The 19,519-nt window shown below is 43.6% G+C and overlaps 1 protein-coding gene and 1 long non-coding RNA gene across 2 annotated transcripts in view; both read right to left on the reverse strand.

Moving 5' to 3' along the window:
- Positions 1-8,860: 8,860 nt before the first annotated feature.
- LOC138443291 (uncharacterized) lies at positions 8,861-11,670 on the reverse strand. The gene is made up of 3 exons (XR_011258061.1): positions 11,556-11,670; positions 10,736-10,961; positions 8,861-9,591 (listed from the first exon to the last, which is right to left on the reverse strand). It is a non-coding gene; the product is annotated as an uncharacterized lncRNA (long non-coding RNA).
- Positions 11,671-14,960: 3,290 nt separating this feature from the next.
- Positions 14,961-19,519, reverse strand: part of AP3B1 (adaptor related protein complex 3 subunit beta 1) — a 239,683-nt gene continuing 235,124 nt past the window's right edge. The window contains exon 27 of the mRNA XM_069595365.1: positions 14,961-15,694. Coding sequence (XP_069451466.1) covers positions 15,541-15,694 — 154 coding nt within the window. The 3' untranslated portion in view covers positions 14,961-15,540. The remainder of the gene's footprint in view (positions 15,695-19,519) is intronic.

The following is a 19,519-nucleotide window of genomic DNA, read 5'->3' on the forward strand; positions in this document are numbered from 1 at the left end:
CTGAACTGGACGGCAGAGCGCTCAAGTATTGCATGAGATTTAAACAGGACAGGAAGAAGGACTTAGCCAGGGCACGTCTCTATCTGAGATGGCCAAGGGCCAGAGGTTGGGTGATGCTCCCAGGATGGAAGGCTCTGTCGTGCTGAGTGAAGCAGAGTCCAGTCAGAGGAAGAGGGGCGCTCAGGGGACAGTCACTTGGTCTCTCTCAAGAGACTGAGGCTCTTGGCAGTTGGAGGCCCAACAGATGTCATTCACTGGGTCGTAAACCAAGTAACTGACGCACTTTCCACTGACGTCACTGACACCATCTGAAATCGTCAGGATCACAAGCAACCTCGGGTGCTTCCCCGTCCGTGCTGTTCATTGTCAAGAGTCATAGCGAAAAGTCGCTAAATAATTATCCATGAAAATTCCCTGACAGGGAGATCTATTAGTGAGTGGAATACTCTCCCTAGACAAATGGTTAAGAATGCCATTATTTGATACTTATTTAAATGATATTAGATAAAGAACTGAGGAAACGGGGGAAGGGGAGATGCTTGGAAAACTACACGCCAAAGCCACATTTATGCCTGCTGTCCATCACGCACCCTTTATGAAACCATTTGCATCTTTCTCATGTGCTGCTATAACCCGGCTCCTTTCCTAGTCTCTGAGGGGGAGCACACACTACTTGGGCCTTTCTACAGGAAGTCAGTGATTTAATAATGGATGAGCTCCAGGTACCGTCAGTTCAGCTCAGTCACTCAGTCATGTCCGATTCTTTGCGGACTGAAGCCCGCCCGGCCTCACTGTCCATCACCAACTCCCGGAGTCCACACAAACCTATGTCCATCGAGTCGGTGATGCCATCCAACCATCTCATCCTCTGTTGTCCCCTTCTCCTCCCACCTTCAATCTTTCCCAGCATCAGGATCTTTTCAAATGAGTCAGTTCTTTGCATCAGGTGGCCAAAGTATTAGAGCTTCAGCTTCAACATCAGTCCCTCCAATGAATATTCAGGACTGATCTCCTTTAGGATGGACTGGTTGGATCTCCTTGCAGTCCAAGGCATTCTCAAGAGTCTTCTCCAACACCACAGTTCAAAAGCATCAATTCTTTGGCGCTCAGCTTTGTTTATAGTCCAGCGCTCACATCCATACATGACCACTGGAAAAACCAAAGCTTTGACTAGATGGACCTTTGTTGGCAAAGTAATGTCTCTGCTTTTCAATATGCTGTCTAGGTTGGTCATAGCTTTTCTTCCAAGGAGCAAGCAGCTTTTAATTTCATGGCTGCAGTCACCACCTGCAGTGATTTTGGAGCCTCCAAAAGTAAAGTCTGTCACTGTTTCCATTGGTTCCCCATCTATTTGCCATGAAGTGATGGGACCAGATGCCATGATCTTCGTTTTCTGAATGTTGAGCTTTAGGCCAACTTTTCACTCTCCTCTTTCTCTTTCATCAAGAGGCTCTTTAGTTCTTCATGTTCTGCCTTAAGGGTGGTGTCATCTGCATATCTGAGGTTACTGATATTTCTCCTGGCAATCTCCAGCTTGTGCTTCCTCCAGCCCAGCGTTTCTCATGATGTACTCTGCATATAAGTTAAATAAGCAGGATGACAGTATACAGCCTTGACGTACTCTTTTCCTGATTTGGAACCAGTCTATTGTTCCATGTTCAGTTCTAACTGTTGCTTCCTGAACTGCATACAGATTTCTCAGGAGGCAGGTCAGGTGGTCTGGTATTCCCATCTCTTGAAGAATTTCCCACAGTTTGTTGTGATCCACACAGGCAAAGACTTTGGCATAGTCAATAAAGCAGCAGTAGATATTTTTCTGGAACTCTCTTGCTTTTTTGATGATCCAACGGGCGCTGGCAATTTGATCTCTGGTTCCTCTGCCTTTTTGAAATCCAGCTTGAACATCTAGAAGTTCATGGCTCACGTACTGTTGAAGCCTGGCTTGGAGAATTTTGAGCATTACTTTACTAGTGTGTGAAATGAGTGCAATTGTGCGGTAGCTTGAGCATTCTTCGGCATTGGCTTTCTTAGGGGGATTGGAATGAAAACTGACCTTTTCAGGTCCTGTGGCCACTGCTGAGTTTTCCAAATTTGCTGGCATATTGAGTGCAGCACTTTCACAGCATCATCTTTTAGGATTTGAAATAGCTCAACTGCAATTCCATCACCTCCACTAGCTGTGTTCGTAGTGATGCTTTCTAAGGCCCACTTGACTTCACATTCCAGGATGTCTGGCTCTAGGTGAGTTATCACACCATTGTGATTATCTTGGTCATGAAGATCTTTTTTGTACAGTTCTTCTGTGTATTCTTGCCACCTCTTCTTAATATCTTCTGCTTCTCTTAGGTCCATACCATTTCTGTCTTTTATTGTACCCATCTTTGCATGAAATGTTCCCTTGGTATCTCTAATTTTCTTGAAGAGATCTCTAGTCTTTCCCATTCTATTGTTTTCCTCTATTTCTTTGTATTGATCACCGAGGAAGGCTTTCTTATCTCTCCTTAGTGTTCTGTGAAACTCTGCATTCAAATAGGTGCATCTTTCCTTTTCTCCATTGCCTTTCGCTTCTCTTCTTTTCTCAGCAATTTGTAAGTTCTCTCCAAACAACCATTTTGCCTTTTTGCATTTCTTTTTCTTAGAGATGGTCTTGATCCCTGATTCCTGCACAATGTAGGAACCTCCGTCCATAGTTCTTCAGGCACTACGTCTCTCAGATCTAACCCCTTGAGTCTATTTCTCACGTCCACTGTATAATTGTAAGGGATTTGATTTAGGTCATACCTGAATGGTCTAGTGGTCTACTTTCTACCATGCTGGACACATTATCTCAGTTGGTGACTTTTAGGTTCCCTTCTCCCCAGCCCATGTTTTCCAGGCAGAGGATTTTCTTACACCAGCTCAGCTTGGGGACCAGGCATGTCCCGGCCCAGGCTTCCCATCTCTGGATGTAGCACTGAGCAAGGGGCTGGATGCTCTGAGTACCAGTTCCCTCATCGGTGAAATGGAGGTGAAGGCAGCCTCTCGAAAACCCTGCTGTTGTGAAGATGAAAAGAAAAAATAGAGGTTAAAAAAGGATTCGTCTGAAACCAAACATAGGAAGTCCTCTGTTCATGGAAGTTAGCATTTAAAACAATAGGTATCATCAGTGTGAATCTACTCTTTTCCTTCCCCATTGAGCTATTTTCCATATATCTTTGTTTATCATTTATTTCTGATAGCCTGTGAATCTCACAGGAGCACAAACCCACTCCAAAGCAGATTTAATTGGGAGTAAAAAGGCAGGAATCCTGTGAAAAAGAAATCCCCGTGGCTATGTAAATGTGAGGGGTAAATATTTCACCAACCGAAAGGCTCCAGTGTTTGTTATTCCATAAAAATCTGCCTATAAACTATGGTAATACCTCAATAGGTTAGGTCAAATTCACCCTTAGAGAAATTTTCATTTCTGTGTTACTATTGTTATAATCTGGGGGTGTCTCTCACGATGGAAATGTCAGTAGAGAAATAGGGGTCCATCTGAGAAACTCATCTAACAGGCAATTTGGGGGCAAATATATTAATATATATATCCTGCTTTATATAGTTTAGCACTAAACTGTATTTGAGTAATACCAAAGAACATGTCTATTTAATTTTAACCAATGGGTTATGGGAATCATCAAAAATCAAACACAGTAAAAAGGAAAAATATTTATGGCATTTTAAAGCTTATCCTATTATTGGTTAGTGCTCCCCTCAATTGTTTAACTGCAATTGGTTCCACTGTCTCAGTGTGGATGGTTTTTATACATCTGAGTTAAAAAATAATGCTGCTTCCAAGTGAAAAGTTAAAGACCAAGACAAGGCCTATTAGAATAACATTACACTTTTTTATTTCCTGCACTTATTTCGCCAATTACTAATTATTTCCCTTTTCCTATGCAACAAAATAGAAGCCATAAAATCTTTGATTTAATGAAAACTTCCTTACCAAATAGGTCCTCCAACTCTGCTGAAGGCTCCTAGGTAATTTATCTACCTCAGTAGGCAATGACCTTTTGTGAATCATGAGTCATTCCTCACTCCTAATGAGATGGATCCAGATGCCGTCCCACCCTCTGAAGGCCCCCTCCTCTCTCGCTCTGACAGAGGCCCGCTCCAGCGCCCTGCCTCCCAATTTGCCCAAGTGGGCGGCGATTAGTCCCTGCGCAGTGAGCCGCTCCCTGCCGCCTTGCGCACCTCCCTTACAGTGGCTGAACCCCGACCCTGCTTCTCTCCACAGCCCTAAGGGAGAGAGGGTGAGGGCTGGGAGAGGCCAACATGCATCTCTTTATTGTCTGGGAAGTAGAAGTAACCTCCTGGCGCCTCAAGAGGCCACGCTGCCCACTCTCCCCAAACCACAGTCGTGGAGGAAAGAACTGGGTTCTCAGAAGGCATCTTAGCAGTGGAGGGCCCTCCCGAGGGCTTCTGGCGTTGTGGATGAAGCTGGCTCCAACCAATGTCTGCGTTTATCTGTAAACTGCCTACATGCATTGCTGACTGTATTTTTTCCTGTATTATATTATATACAGGTATTAATATTACTACTCATATTACTAATTTATACATGGCATATTGATTCTATTGCTGTGTATTACTGTCCTGCGCCAACATATTCAGTGCATTATAAAATATGGAAAATAGAAGCATGAGGTCAATCATAAAGGTATTTTTGATTTTTAAAATATCAAATAGGTTTTGATATTTTCTCTCTGTTCACTCCTAGATTTTCTTGTAAATTGTCCTGCTTTTCAGGGGCCAAGGAGAGCATGACGTATGTGCTTGTTTTGGACCAAAGCAGGTCACCACCTGCCATAAGGAACCGTGTTGGGGGCTGGGGCCACAGACCTCTCCACTAGATTAGCAACACTAGATTAGCAACTCGCCCCCTCCCAGCCTGCCAAGCTCTCCCGTCGCTGAAACATGCTTTTCATGCTATGCTTTCCATTCACAATAGCGACTGCTACTGGGGGAGTGAAAATATTTGCAGACCAAAAGCTCTGGGATTCCCTCCAGAATGTTTGAGGGATCTATCCTCAAGTAGGTGGGCCATGGTGAAGGTCTTGAAACACAGCAGCAGGCTTTGGAGGCCCTGGCACAGGCCCGTTGGCCACAGCCTGCGAATTCCAGACTGCCTGGGATCTGAACCAGGGAGGACTTGTCCTTTTCTGAACCGGAGGTGGTCTTTCACTGCTGCCTTAACCAGAGGAACACTGCGTGAAGGGAAAAGACACGCGCCTTGCAGGTGCGGAAATAGGCAGCGTGTTGGAGGGACGCTGGAGCAGCCTCAGCCTGGGCGTCTCCGTGCCCGACTTTGAGAACGCCTTGCTGCCAGTCTGCAGAACACAAAGTCAAAAATAACTTGCAAATCAAAGTGCACAAAAAACCCAGTCTTTGAAATGTTTATTCAAGTGCTTTTTAACTAATATGTATATTCACAAAACTAAATGAGGCTACTTTTAAATTAGTTGAATGCCTGAAGTTGAATAAAAATAGACTCTACATACAAATCTTACAGATAATATTACATCTTTTTTTTTTCTGGAGGAAAACAAGAAAACTAATTCCTTCATATAGGATATTTACTGGTGAAGACCTAGATATCCCCACTTAAATGCCAAAAATACAGTTATGGGCAGAGAAATTGTGGGGCTTTGAAAATAATGTATTCATAAAGGAATAGAATTCCTTGATGACTTGCTGCATTTGAAATTTTATCAAGAATGCTAAACACCTGAACCTATGGTTTAGAGATAATTTTCTTAAAAAGTAAAACAGAAAGAAAGAGGCCCTACCAAGGCCCGGTTTCTTTCGAGGTCAATGGTTTTGCTTTGTTCACATGTCTGGGTGAGGCTGGCGAGTGTGACCTGCCAATGGAAGCCACTGGGTTTGACACATCTCCGTGTCAGCTGTGGGATTTCTGCCTTAAATCTGTCAGGACGGCCCTGTGGCCACTTCTGCAAAAACCCTTGGGGACAAAATTTATTGTTCTACCTCAATAGCTTTTTGTTCACCTCCAAAATAGGGGTCTGGGGTCATACTAACGATTGTGGAGAGACAAAATGCTCTCTCTATATTTTATTAAACAGATCTCTTAATAATTAATCAAATGTGAAAATTATTTTCCATCACTCTGACACTAAGGCTAAAGCATTGGGAGTTTTGTTCTCAGCCTGTTTCTGTTCCTTTTAAATTGCCCTCTGTGGAGTCCCTCAGCTCCAAAGCAAGCGAGTAGAGAAAGCCCAATTTACGACCTGGCTTTTTCAACCATTATCACCCCTCTGGGCTTCTCCTGGAGAAAGGTTGGGGGGCTTTGTAGGTTGTCAGATAAACACCTGAGAAAATCTGTTCTCAAATCCCCCAGGTCCGTAGAGGGGTCATGATACCTGGATGGAACAACTCCATGGACGTCTACCCTGAGCCAGACCACACTGTGGCCCCTCAACCAGGAACAGAAGGACACGGCTTCTTCAGTCAAAGAGTTTGTGTGTTTCAGGGGAAGAGACAGCTCATGAAAGCAAGCACTACCCTGTTCATCTCCGGATGGGGTAAGGGGAGAACACAGCGCTGGTGAGGGATCAGCCCTGAGTTCCTGGCCAGGCATCTAGCAGTGGCGTCTGTTTTCCGCCCCCAACCAGGCTAGTTTAGAAGATGGGTGGTGTCTTAGAGCACTGACAGGTGAGTACCAGATAAGGGACACTGCTAGGGAAATGCGCAGCAAGCAGTTCTGCTGACCTTTCCTTACTAAAAGGTCAGAGGCAAGTGAGAAGTGGTCTTTCACTACTGTCTGCCTCTAGGAACGTTCCATCTGAGTGGAGGTGTGAATCTTGCAAACACAGGACTAAGCAGAGAATGCAGGGGGGTGTGTGGGGGTGAGGACAAGGGCTCACATTGGGAGAGGGGGCTCCTGGGCATGTGTGTGTAGATGTGTGTAAGGGTGTGTGTGTGCACAACTAGGAAATACGAAAGTCAAGTGGGCGACAGAAACGCATGGAAGAGCAGTGGAGGCTGGAGTCATCTCCCCCCCCACCCCACCCCACCCCAAGCACTAATTACATTATTAAGCAGACAGACCAACACAGGGGCTGAGGGACGGAAACATGCATTTAGGGCCCAGTCACTCTCCACTTGGCTGTAAGTAATCGTGTGTGATACACAGTTCTGTCCAACCAGTGACTGTTAGGCAGTTTCCTTAACTTCTCTTTAATTTACTAAACCTGAAAAAGAGGAGGGCTGTTTCCCACGCCAGCCAGCCACTCTTGGAGTCAGATTCTCTCCTCCAGGGCTCCGAGCCTGTCAGGCATTTCTGAGAGTGGCGCCTGAGCAGCCACTACCTCCCCAGAGGAGATGCAGGATTCGGGAGGCACAAGAAGAGGCTCCGAGGGTGTCAGTGTGCGTTTTCTGGGCGGCAAACAGCTTGTGCACTTGCTAATTTGACCTTTGCAACCCACAGGAACCCACATCTCCTTTGATGCAGCTGAATCTAACCTAGAGAGGTGGCTGCAGAGACAGGATGGGAAGAACCAGGGACAACATGGGGAGGTTATATGCCTTGGGAATAAATCTTTTTTTTTTTTTTTTTTAAGTCTAAGAGGAGCCCACAGAAGGAAATCTGCAGCAGGCCGAGCCAGCCGGGTGAATGGCAGAGAGAATAGAGGCTATTTGAATACTGATGTGGCCCTCACTTTCTTCCATTTCCATTAATGACATGCTCATCAAGGGCAAACAATGGGACCGGCTGCCGGCGCCTGTCACAGTGTGTGGGTGCTGGGATGCCAGGCTGTCATCCCGGGCTGCATCTAGAGACCTGCACGCTAATAAGAAGTGCTTCTGCGCCGTCAGTGCAGACAGGTGCTTCCGCGGCTGGGACATGCTCCATTCCCTCTCCCCCGAAACCCTCCTCTCCCAGCCCCCCTGACAGACACCATGAAATGCACAAATTAACAGCCCCATCATGGTGGGCTGCTGCTGCCTGCGGTGAAAGCAGAAAATCAAGTTGTCACCCAGGGTGCAGTGATAAAGCCACAGCCTCATTTCTCTGTTGGTGCCCTATAATAGCAAATGCCAGACAGCTGGATGGATGGGAGGCTTTAGATTAAGGCCTTGATGCACACTGGCCAGAGAATTAGTAGTTGCTGTTTCCGTGTGGATATTCTGTTCAAAACAAACATCTGGAGAAAGCAAAGTTTCCTAGAGCAGAAATGCCCTTTGCTGCTTCTGGAATCAATGAACACAGTCAAGACCGTGGTGTTTCCTCTCCAAAAAAATCCCATAAGGTTTCAGCCCTAAATTTGCTTGGGACTTTATCAAGGACTTAGAGCCTAGGCAAAGGTTAGCAAGCAGAGAAGGGGGGAAAGATGAGATGTTTGGATGGCATTACCAACTCAATGGCCGTGAGTTTGAGCAAATTCTGGGAGACGGTGAAGGACAGGGGGAGGCCTGTGATGCTGCAGTCTACGGGGTCACAAAGAATCGGACACGACTGAGCGACTGAACAAAAGCCAAAAGCCGTCTTGATGCAGAGACCAGTTCCCGGGTTCACAGTGCCTGGAGCTATGACACCCCATCCAGCAAGTCTTCCTCCTGCTGATAAAAAAGGACTCTCTTTAGAATTTTCAAGAGCCCCTGGAGCAGTCTGCCTTAAGCTGTCCCCGTACCCCCAGACCTCCTCGCTACACGTCTTCAGAGATGGAAGCTGTTCCTCGAGAAATAACAGATTCAGGCAGCCGTGCCCTCTTGGCACCACGGCCAGCTGGCACTGAGCATCCAGTGGTCCGGCCTGGCCAGGGCTGACGGGGCCAAGTGTGCACCAGGCAAGAAATGGAGAGGCCTGAGCCCTTCAGACTCCAAGGAGTTTAATGACATAATGGCCTGACAACTTCAACATAAAACAGGAAGAGCAACTAACGAAACTCACAACATAAAACCCCCCTCCTGTCATTTTTATAGTAACAGTAAAACACTTTATTGAATTTATGAGCTACATAATGACGATGAAGAATGTAACTTGAATTAGAACCAACTAGGAAGTATAATATCAACTATAAACCCTTTTCTATCACCCCATTCCTTCAGCTTTTCTGTCCTCTTCCTTTCAACCAAGGGACACTGCCTTCCTCAGACTTCTGCCCGAGACAGAGTTCGCGACTCGCTAATAAATCTTGACTGTCCCTCCAGAGCTCCTCAGCTGACAAGGCTTCAGGGGTAAGACACGCTCTGGGGCTGACCATTCCCTTTGGAAGCCTCAGTGCCATTAATGTGCATCTTAGCAAAGAAACTCAAGCGTCTTTTCTTTGCATAAAGTCTGTCAAATCGAGGTCTCGGGAGACATACGTCAGGTTTTTCAATGTCTGTTAACTCCACATTGTAATAGCCTTTCCCTCATAGAAACTATAATCCCTCCGAAGTTTATGAAAAGCATCCTCAGCCCAGGACTTGATGTGTGAGTGCAGGTGGTGGTCAAGTTCCTGGTGACTGGACGGGGGAGCACCGATTACCGAGCTGAGCAGTGTGCTGGGCTTGGGTTCTGTCTCCATTTCACTCCTTAAGCCTTTCTGTTCCCCAGGGCTTTTTCTGGAGGGGTAATAAAATAAAATGGGTGAAACAAAACCAGAAGCCAGTTAAGTCTGAAAGACATGTCATCTCATCTAAAAGGAAGAAACAGACCATTTCCATGCCTAAGGCTGACAGCAACGCCTGAGCTGGCAATAGCACTATTCCATTTGATTTATGGAATAATGGGGTGACAAATGACGACAAAAATAAACTTTTACTGCACTGAACTGCTCCTTTATTTATGAAATTTGGCCAAGTAGTGAAATCTTTTATCTGCAAGTTGTAACATGGAGTGGGAGCGAGCGATTATGGTGTGGTAATAGTAATCCAGCAATGGAGGCTGAGTCAGTTGGAAATGGATTGAGGTAAAATAGCTACCGCACCATGATAAATGTGAACAGCGCTTTGCTGACAGATGATCTAACAGGTGTTCATAACAACTATATAAGAGGATTTATTTATGACCAGCCACAGCCGCAGCTCTGTAAATCAGCCCCAGCAGCTGCACGCCGCTGAAACCAAGTCCCTGATGGAGGAGCGGAGCGAGAGCCCAAAGAACACGGCTCACTCCAGAATCTTAATCGTCAAATAACGTTGGTTTTTTTTTTTTTTTAGGTAATTACACCACAGCACAGAAATCATAATTACTTTCAATTAGGAACAGAGCTGCCTGTAACTTTGTTGACAAAATATTTTTATTTAGGCCCTGTGGTTTTGACGAGGCCCAAGCAATATGGAGGCTCTGGGCTGCAGGCGAGAGGGCCCTTGGTGATGGTGACTTTGCTGTAATGCCAGCAAGAGGCCTTCTCAGAGCGGCTTCATTTTTTTAAAGCTCAAAAAGCAAACCTTTGGTTTGAAGGATACTTGTCCCACCCTCCCTCGCAACCAAACTTCTGCATTATCCTTCCTGTGGCAGCCTGTTTGAGCTCATACCTTATTCTAAGTGTACCACCAAAAGGAATAAGCAAAGAGGGGTTTAAGTTTAGGTTGGAGGGGCCCACCTTCATACAATCTTTAATTCCTTTGCAAAGGCAGAATTAAATCTCTCTCTGAAGCCACAGTCTTAACAATGCCTTACTGCTGCCCATAGAGACGGTTGACCCTACCATGAAACAGGAGTCCTCATTCACATCCCACTGATTTGAAATAAGTTGTTTCTTACATAGTTTGAGAAGAAGATGCTCTTCTGTGAAAAGTGTTAGTTGCTCAGTAGTGTCTGACTCTTAGAGACCCCATGGAATGTAGCCTGCCAAGCTCCTCTGTCCATGGGATTTTCCAGGAAAGAATACTGGAGTGGTTGCCATTCCCTTCTCCAAGATATCCTCCCAACCCAGGGACCGAACCTGGGTCTTCTGCATGGCAGGTGGATTCTCTACCATCTGAGCCTTCTAGGGGGAAACAAATCAGAATCTTGGTTGGGGTAAAGTTGGAGAGAGCCAACGTCCCTTCCCTCCCTCCCTCCTCTATTCTGAGACCTTCCCCTTCTCTCACATCAATGAGCCCAGAATCATCTACTGGTTAGGTTTTCTTAACATCTCTAGGTCTTAGAATAAAGACCCTGCTACATTTAAGCCTAATCTTTGGTATCTCTGGCTCTCTAGGTTGTAAATGAGAAACCAGGGTCTCAGAATGTCATTAAGGACAGGTTTGAGTCCATTGTAATAAGCCCTCATTTGAGTTTTGAGGGTTTGGGGTTTCAGTGTATATAATGAACCGGCTAGGAATTATATGTACAAGTGACTGTGTACACCAAACTGGGGTGATTAGAAATTTTAGTTTCACTTCAGCTCACAATCAATCACCTAACCAGGAAAGAGACACCAGTGGAACTTAATACTAACTACTTTAAGTCTGAAAGACTCATTCTGGAACCAGTAGTGGCCCAGGAAATAATTCCCAAGGAAATATCTGAAACTGGCCTACAAGCAGGAGATGAAAACCCACCAAACCTGTTTCTCCTGATCTCTGTTGGGAGAGCCTACCTTTCAGCTGTTCACCTGTACCACCCTTCTTTCTGCTTCTGTGCACCTTAAGTGTACAAGCTCAGTGTAGCCCCATCGGTAACAGCTCAGCCCTTGTCTCTTCTCTGAATGGCATTGAGGAGGAACCTGGGGGACAGCTTCAGGAGAGAGAGGCTGTGTGAGAGGGGCAAGAGCAGAGAGGAGGGCAGGGAGAGGAAGGGGACACAGCACTTTTCAGCATGGGAACAGTGCAGCTTTCTGTACAGAGAATGTCTAAAGAGCATTCTAAGATATAGCCTCTGCTGAGAACAATATGTGCTCCCTTATCTCACTCCTGGAAACACTTTCCTTAACGCCACCCCGCTTTTAAGAGCTAGCCTCCCAGGCTCAGTCAAACCTTCTCAGAGCCCTCTAGCACAGGGATCACTCCTTCCCCTAAACCCAGGAACTCTTACTGGTGCGATTTGACAATGCATCTGCCGACTGCTTCTCGATCTTTCCTAGAAGAAATCTCAGCTTCGGAACAGCCGTGGCCTGAGTGTGGGTCAGGTGATCACGTGGAATCTAACGTGTTTTTACTTTACACATTTTCCACACTGTTACAAAAAAACACAATTATATACAGTGGTTAACTTACCAGGCCGGTCAGATCTTAAAATCCTGCTTACTTGTAACAGTTGAAAAGTTGTGGGAAAGAAGAGGAATGTTACCGACAGGGACAGAGTAAAGCCCTCATGTAACTGTCTCGAGTGCTGTTTGCTGGGAAGTCACATAAAGAAAGGAGATGGAGTCTGTGAAGATTCAAAGAAACTTCTGGCCCATTTAAGGACATTACTAAACTCAATTTCCATTCATCGAAGACAATAACACTATCATAAACTTGATTTTTTTTCTCTAAAACCTTGAGAAGAGACCAAAAGTGATCCTGAAAACTTTTCCTGATGTAACTGGCCAAGTTGGAAGGTGTGGGGAAAAGATGGACAAGGATTTAAAAAAAAAAATCAAGGACATGGTCAGAAAGTAATTCTCTCTCAATGAATGGACCTTCAGCTGATGGAGGAACAAACAAGGTGTGCATTCAGAGACTGGCCTCCTCTCACCTGGGAGAGAAGGGGGGCGGTGGTGAGAACACGGGCTCCGCAGGCCCCTGGGGCTGGCCGGGTGCCTAGGAGTGGGAGTGGGAGGAAGTGAGGCTGTATTAGCATGGAAACCAGGGCTCACTAACTTGGCCGAGGCCACACTGCCATCTTTATTTACTGCCAACTGTAGCTTTCTTGGGGGGAACAGAGATCATCTTCTATGTTCCCACCCCTCAACAAGGGTTACCGCAGTTCGGCGCGCTCCACAGTGGATGGGGCCTTTGGACAGAAAGGAAATAGCAAGGCTCTGTTAGTTTTGTGTTGTAGCATAGGACTTTTTTCCTCCCCTCCGATTATGTGAAAGAGGAGTCTTTCCCCCTTTAAACGAAGTTCCCAGTAATGTCAGAGAGATTGCAGAGAGGGAACAGAAAGGGTCAAAGGTCTCAGGTGTTCCTTTAGCTGGGCCTACTTTCTTTCTTTTTAAACCTCCCTTTCTGTTGTTTGTCATTCTGGGTTCTTGTCTTCTCTAATATTAACATTTAAATTTTTAACCACAGAAACACAGGTTTACGAGCGCAAACTTTTCATAAACTTATAAAGTTATTCAGATGTTTGCTAACAATTATTGGGAAGGACAAGTATCTAATATTTTAACTGGGTAAAAGTTCACTGTTATAGTCTCTTCAGAATAAAACATTTTCCTTTTCTTATAATAAATAAAGCAAACGTATTGTGATACCAAAAATGTGGCTCAGTCTGAAATACAGTATGTGAGCCATTCTTCAAGATTGGTGTACATAAAGTGTCCCATTAAGTGGGCATTAAAATGAAAAAATATAGCTGGAATTAAGAATTCAACATTGACTAACTCGACTCAATGGAACAATTTAAAAGATAATCATGGATTATGATAAAGTTAAAAGAAATATGAAGAAAGGGACTCTGAATCACTGTGCCAAAGAAAGGTAAAAAAAAAACAACAAAAACTCCCTGTATCTTTAACTTGGGACTGCGGTCATTTTTCTCATTTCAGTTATGTGAAAAAAATGTTAAGAAGCTACTGATGTTCAAGTGGTTTCAACTGCTAGCATACCACACATTATTAATGTACATATTAAATCTAAAAATCAAGTAAAAAATGTGATCTTCTTCAAAGATCTAAAACTTATTGAAATTTCCTTTGTTTTAAAAAACAGACCTTGCATGACCTCTTTTCAAAGACGAATGCCCTAATAGGGAAAATAAAAACCTCTCTACCTCATGGCATGCACTTCCCCCTCTGCTTTGTTTACAGTAAGCATATATATATTTCTTCAGAAAACAAATACTTGGCCTGTCAAATTCTTTATAACGTTTAAAAAGTCATTGACTTAAAAATCCAAAGGTGTAAAGCCCCAGGAAACAGGCTGAATGATGGAAATGCCACGGGGCCGCAACGGCAGCGGTGCTTCTGGGTGTGAGCCCCGTGGCAGTGCGCGTCTCCAGCGTGAGGAAGGGCACGCCCCGCTGCAGCAACACTTCCCCCAGATTCGCTGCTGCATTTCAGGAGCAGGAACGTGCAACACTCACGACCTTAGAAATCTGAGTGATTTTTTCACAGCCTGAATGTCCCAAGAATGCTTCTGGTTTTCTTTACTCTTTGTATATGTTCTATAATGTTTCAATCAATGTACCTTCTCTTTTTACTTTCAAAAAATCACTCTGTGGCTCCATATAAAAGGACCTGTCTTAAAGTCTTATTAGCTTGTATCATAAAGTTTGGTAAATACAATTTCAACTGGCTTTAAAAGTATTAGGAGAGTTTTCTGACTGCAGAACAACCTTTTACAAAATTATTATTAAAACAGTAACTTACCTAAGTTAGTAAAACAAAACAAACAAAAAACCCCAAAAAACACTTCAGGGAAAAGTGCTACAATGTTGATCAGATAACCAGTTTTTAAGATTTCTATCATTTAGTTTATACTAGTTAGCTTCCAAAGGCATGTCAGGCCATCAGAGGTGGGCATCAAAATCTGTAAAGGAACAATGAAATTCAAAGAGTTTTTTCAGTAGTTGTAATAGGCCTTTACAATTATGAAGATCTGTAATCAGATCTCTACTAAGATCAAAACTGTCTATAAGACATGAAGACTTTTGTTTTTGTTATTAAATGATCAGCTTTTTTCTTGGAGTTAACTGTAACATAAGTAGAAAACCTACCTGGTTTGAAAGTGGTTTTTCTTTCACCAACTATACCCCATTGTTTCTCTACATAATATAACACTCAAAACATTTATTTTAAAGAAAAGGCAGTATATGAACTTCAGGATTATAAATGATTTCTCATTAAGAATGCAAAGACAAATGTTATTCAGGTGCTAGTTTATTTATCTTATTATTCAGAGATAATTTCATGATGACGGTTGTCAATAACCAATTACAATACCAGGAAATCCATAGAACAAAATTTTGCAGATAAATTCTTATTTCTGAATTTAATTCTAGGAAGTACACTACCCCACTTTTCACAGACCAAGCTGAGAGGCCATGTATACTATTTCTAGGCTAATTTTTGCTTACTGCGGAAAGGAAGATGATTTCCAGTGAACTTTAAGTATCCAGTTCATGTCCATCACTGTTGAAAAAGGGAAGGGAGCTGAGAAGGCCAGAAGAAGTAGCAGGACAGAGAAAATGCCACATGGATTTAGGAGGTGAGATAACTGACAGTAAAATATATGTTCTTTGGTTAGCAAAGCGAAAAGAGGGAAAGTACTGCATTCACGATAGACACACACCAGCATTCTAAAGCAGGAGACAAGAATGTCAAGAGTGTATTCTTCCCCCACTGCCAGATGGAAGGGCTATTATTATAAATGAAATGCAGCAGTAGTGGATGCCAGGCACTTTTGTTGTGTGCCAGATTCTGAAGTCCAGATGTAAGCAGGTTACCCCTGGGACAGGACAGGCTTCAGCTCTCGCAGCAGAACAGAACCAATCACGGTTTTCTCAGTGTTTATGATAAGCTGTGCTGTAGAGCCTTCCTTCAGCTCCACTGTGACTAGCATCAATGACCCACTGTGCACAGTTTTAGCTGCAAACCTGGAAGAAAAAAAACACAAAACACCAGAGACCTTTCATCATGAGGGGCAAAAAAGGAGACATATTCAAATAGGTTTAAAATAACTTTTTTCCTCAATAATTTATTACAGGTTCCCTACAGCCCAAAACCCAAAGACAAGCATTCTCCCGAAAAATCAATAAATTGCCCAGCACATGCTTACCACAAGCAGGTAATTTCAGTATCTTGGGAACAGAACAGAAAAAGGAGTTCTATTTTACTTATTAGTTTGAACAATAGACGCATGTGAATAACTCTTGATTACTACATATTTGAGAATCATTTATTCATTTGTTATATAACATTTCACCAGCCATAGGGCCATTTAAAATCAACTGCTCTATGTTCATCTTTAAAACATGTTAAGAAAAGGTTTATCTTTCTCAAGTGAAAGTGAAGTTGCTTAGTTGTCACCAACTCTTTGCGACCCCATGGGCTGTAGCCTGCCACACTCCTCCATCCATAGGATTTTCCAGGCAAGAGTACTGGAGTGGGTTGCCATTTCCTTCTCCAGGAGATCTTCCTGACCCAGGGATTGAACCCAGGTCTCCCACATTGTAGGCAGATGCTTTACCATCTGAGCCACCAGGGAAGTCTGTCTATCTCAAAGAGCTTGAAATTTTTATTTCTCATATCTGAAAATGATTATGCAAGAAATTAGATAATTTTATGAATTCATACATGTTAAAACATTCAACTTCAGTCTCTAATGCTGAGGACATGGAAGAAAATCACGTGACAGCCAAGTGTAACACCATACTCCCTCTGTTTGTACATTTTTTAAATGTTCTGAACATTAGATCTTCTTTCTGCTTTAGAATAGGAAAGAGGAAACTTGAGGTCTAAGGCTCACATTACTAAATTCCAAGACACGAAGAACCTACTAATTACATGGAATTAAAAGCAAAACTAGCCTTTTAAGCGCTGCAATTGACTGCAAAGCTGTTGGAGACGCAATGAACCTCTCTGTCAGTCCTGCTCATTCATTCTGCCTGCACAGTTGAGCCCCAGACACGGGAAGAGGACGGGCCCCTCCCAGGCCCCCGTTTTCCACATGGAGCGGGTTCCACAGTTTTTGAGGGGGGTGAGGGGGGTTTGACTGCAGGGATGACTGGAGAAAAACAAAGTTGCTGCACATGAGCTTTTGAAAACACTAACAAGTGTGGAGCAGGTCTGTGACCTGCTGTGACCCCACTTTGCAGGGCCAATCCCCTTTCCCCTTTCGGTGGGACACGTGTCTGAACCTGAGCCATCTGCCTCAATTTGCGCGACATCTCCAGCCACAATGGCACCCAGTTAGCCCTGACAACAGCTCACAATACAGAAAATCAGACCGCGGCGCTGCCAGCACGCTGCGGGCCATTCAAGAGCAAGCCAACTGGTCAGTGTCTCCTGTCTGACAATTAGCACGGGCCTCGCACAGAGCCCACAGCCTCCTCAGGGATCTGTTTAATTACCATCAACATAAAAGAAGGAGTTTATCAGGAGACACTCAGAAAAACTTCACTCCCGACTTAATTAAAATATTAGCCACTTAAGCAGGAAGCAGATTCTCTTTAAATGGAAAGTAATTTCTTTTTTGAGGTTTTTTTTTTTAATGATACCAAGAGCTCATAATATATTAGATTCTTTTTTTTCTTTATCTTTTTTTTTTTTGGCGTGGCGGGGGTGGGGGGTACCTAATAAGCCATTTTTGGCATAAATAGAATCATGAAGATCAGTTTTCCAACAATAATTATAAAAATGCATCAAAAGCAAAACAAATATGCTAATTTTACTAAGTTGAAAATCTTTTCAACACGTTTACGCCATGTTTTAAAATGTTAGCTTAAAAAAAAAATTAGCTAATGGGTGGTAGATGTATTTGTGTAGTCTCTCCAAACATGCTGAAGACTTGCAAGGAATCTGATAGAGCAGTTTTTCCACTGAGAGAAGCAAATGTAAGTAAGCAGTTTAGGAACAGAAATCATAGAGGTTTCATAAAAGCTTTGAACATATACACCCATCTGCTCTTTAGATGCCCATACAAGAGATTTAGAAATGGGTACCTCAGCTGCACTTTTTTCTTGGTGCCATTTTATTTTTTTAATTGAAGGATAATTGCTTTACAGAATTTTGTGGTTTTCTGCCAGACATCAACAGGAATCATTGTAGGTATACCCATGTCCCCTCCCTCCTGAACCTCCCTCCCGTGTCCCTCCCCACCTTCTAGATTGTCACAGAGCCCCTGTCTGCATTCCCTGGTCCACAGCAAACCCCCACTGGCTGGCTATTTTACATATGGTCATGTAAATTTCCATGCCATTCTCTCCATACATCTCACCGGCTCCCTCCTTCCCTGCCCCGCGTCCATAGGTCTGTTCTCTGTTTCTCCACTGCTGCCCTGCAGATAAATTCATCAGTGCCGTCTTTCTAGATTCCACATGTATGTGTTAGTATGCGATATTTATATTTCTCACTCACTCCACTCTCTATAGCAGGCTCTAGGCCATCTGCACCTTTGGGAGAACACAAGATCGTCTGCCCTCCAATGACCTCTCTTTTCTATCACCTTTTGCAGGCTTCTGCATTCCTTTTGTCCCAATTTTTGAGGTTCTTCTGCTTTACAGGAGAACCCTATTTCTGTATTTCTGTTAAATCCATGTCACCAGATGACAGATTCTAGGTGGCTCTATTGTCTCACTTTCCCCACAGATGTGGTCATCACCAAATTGTCATTCAACAAATATTTCAGCAGAGGTCCCTATTTCTGACAGGTCATCATTATGTCAACGGCAGTCTTAGCAGTCTCTTTATTCACCTAACACGCCTTGGGACCAGAAGAAGACGACTGTGTCGCACATTCTGAACAGGAAGGCAAAAAGTGCTGCTACTTGACTGTCAGGGCTGCACAGCCCCCAGGCACCTTTTATCTCTTTTCTACTAAAACTTAGGTTTGATGTTACAAAAATACAAACTCAGCAGAGACAACTGTCAACTCTGATGTCAGTCTGTTTACAGAGATGAAAACTACTGTCCTGTCATTGTCTGGTTACGGAGTCCTGCCCAACTCTCTGTGACCCCATGGCTACAGTCTTGTACTTGTTTTTAAAATATTTATTTCCGCAAAATTATCAATAATGTAAAGAATACAAATGTAGAAGAAAAGAGGTATTTGCTTACACTGCAGCGGAAACACGTTAAGCAAATCATCCTAGCAAATCTGTCAGCTGGTGTGAAAGCTACTGTCTTTTAACTAGTTCCCTGTGTTCTAATGGGCACAAATGGTAGAAACAATGTTTTAAAGCAGAGGACCAGAAGATCAGATGTTCTGACATTCTCATTTCACAGTTCAAAAAGGATGAATTTAATTGAAACACAGCATGATTACAATTGGTTTGTTTTGGTCCATGGAAAGCAGAAGCCACCCAACACCACCCCCCCCCCCGCCCCCGCCCAATTTCTTAATCACTTAACTCCCAAACAGGCTATGCTTTAATGTACATTTAAAAGATAGTTATGGAAAAAGTACTAATTAGTAAATAACAAATAGCTAGCTTGGGGGTGTAAGAAACACTGAAGACAGCTTGCTTCAAATACTTCTATACTAAATTTAATGACTGACATCAGAACCTTTGAACTTGCCTCAAGTTAAGATCACACCGTGATAAAATGTTCTTCAGAAGAGCTGTGAAGTTTCTGATCATGGAAATGATGATAGCAGCATTTATTAAGTGCTGTGTGCAGCGGGTGCTAAGTACCTCACTTGCATTATTTCTCTTGATTTTGAGTCACATCAATTCACAGATGAGGAAACCGAGGCCCAC

Source organism: Ovis canadensis, chromosome 7 (assembly GCF_042477335.2).
Source record: "Ovis canadensis isolate MfBH-ARS-UI-01 breed Bighorn chromosome 7, ARS-UI_OviCan_v2, whole genome shotgun sequence".
In the NCBI taxonomy this organism is placed as follows: domain Eukaryota; kingdom Metazoa; phylum Chordata; class Mammalia; order Artiodactyla; family Bovidae; genus Ovis; species Ovis canadensis.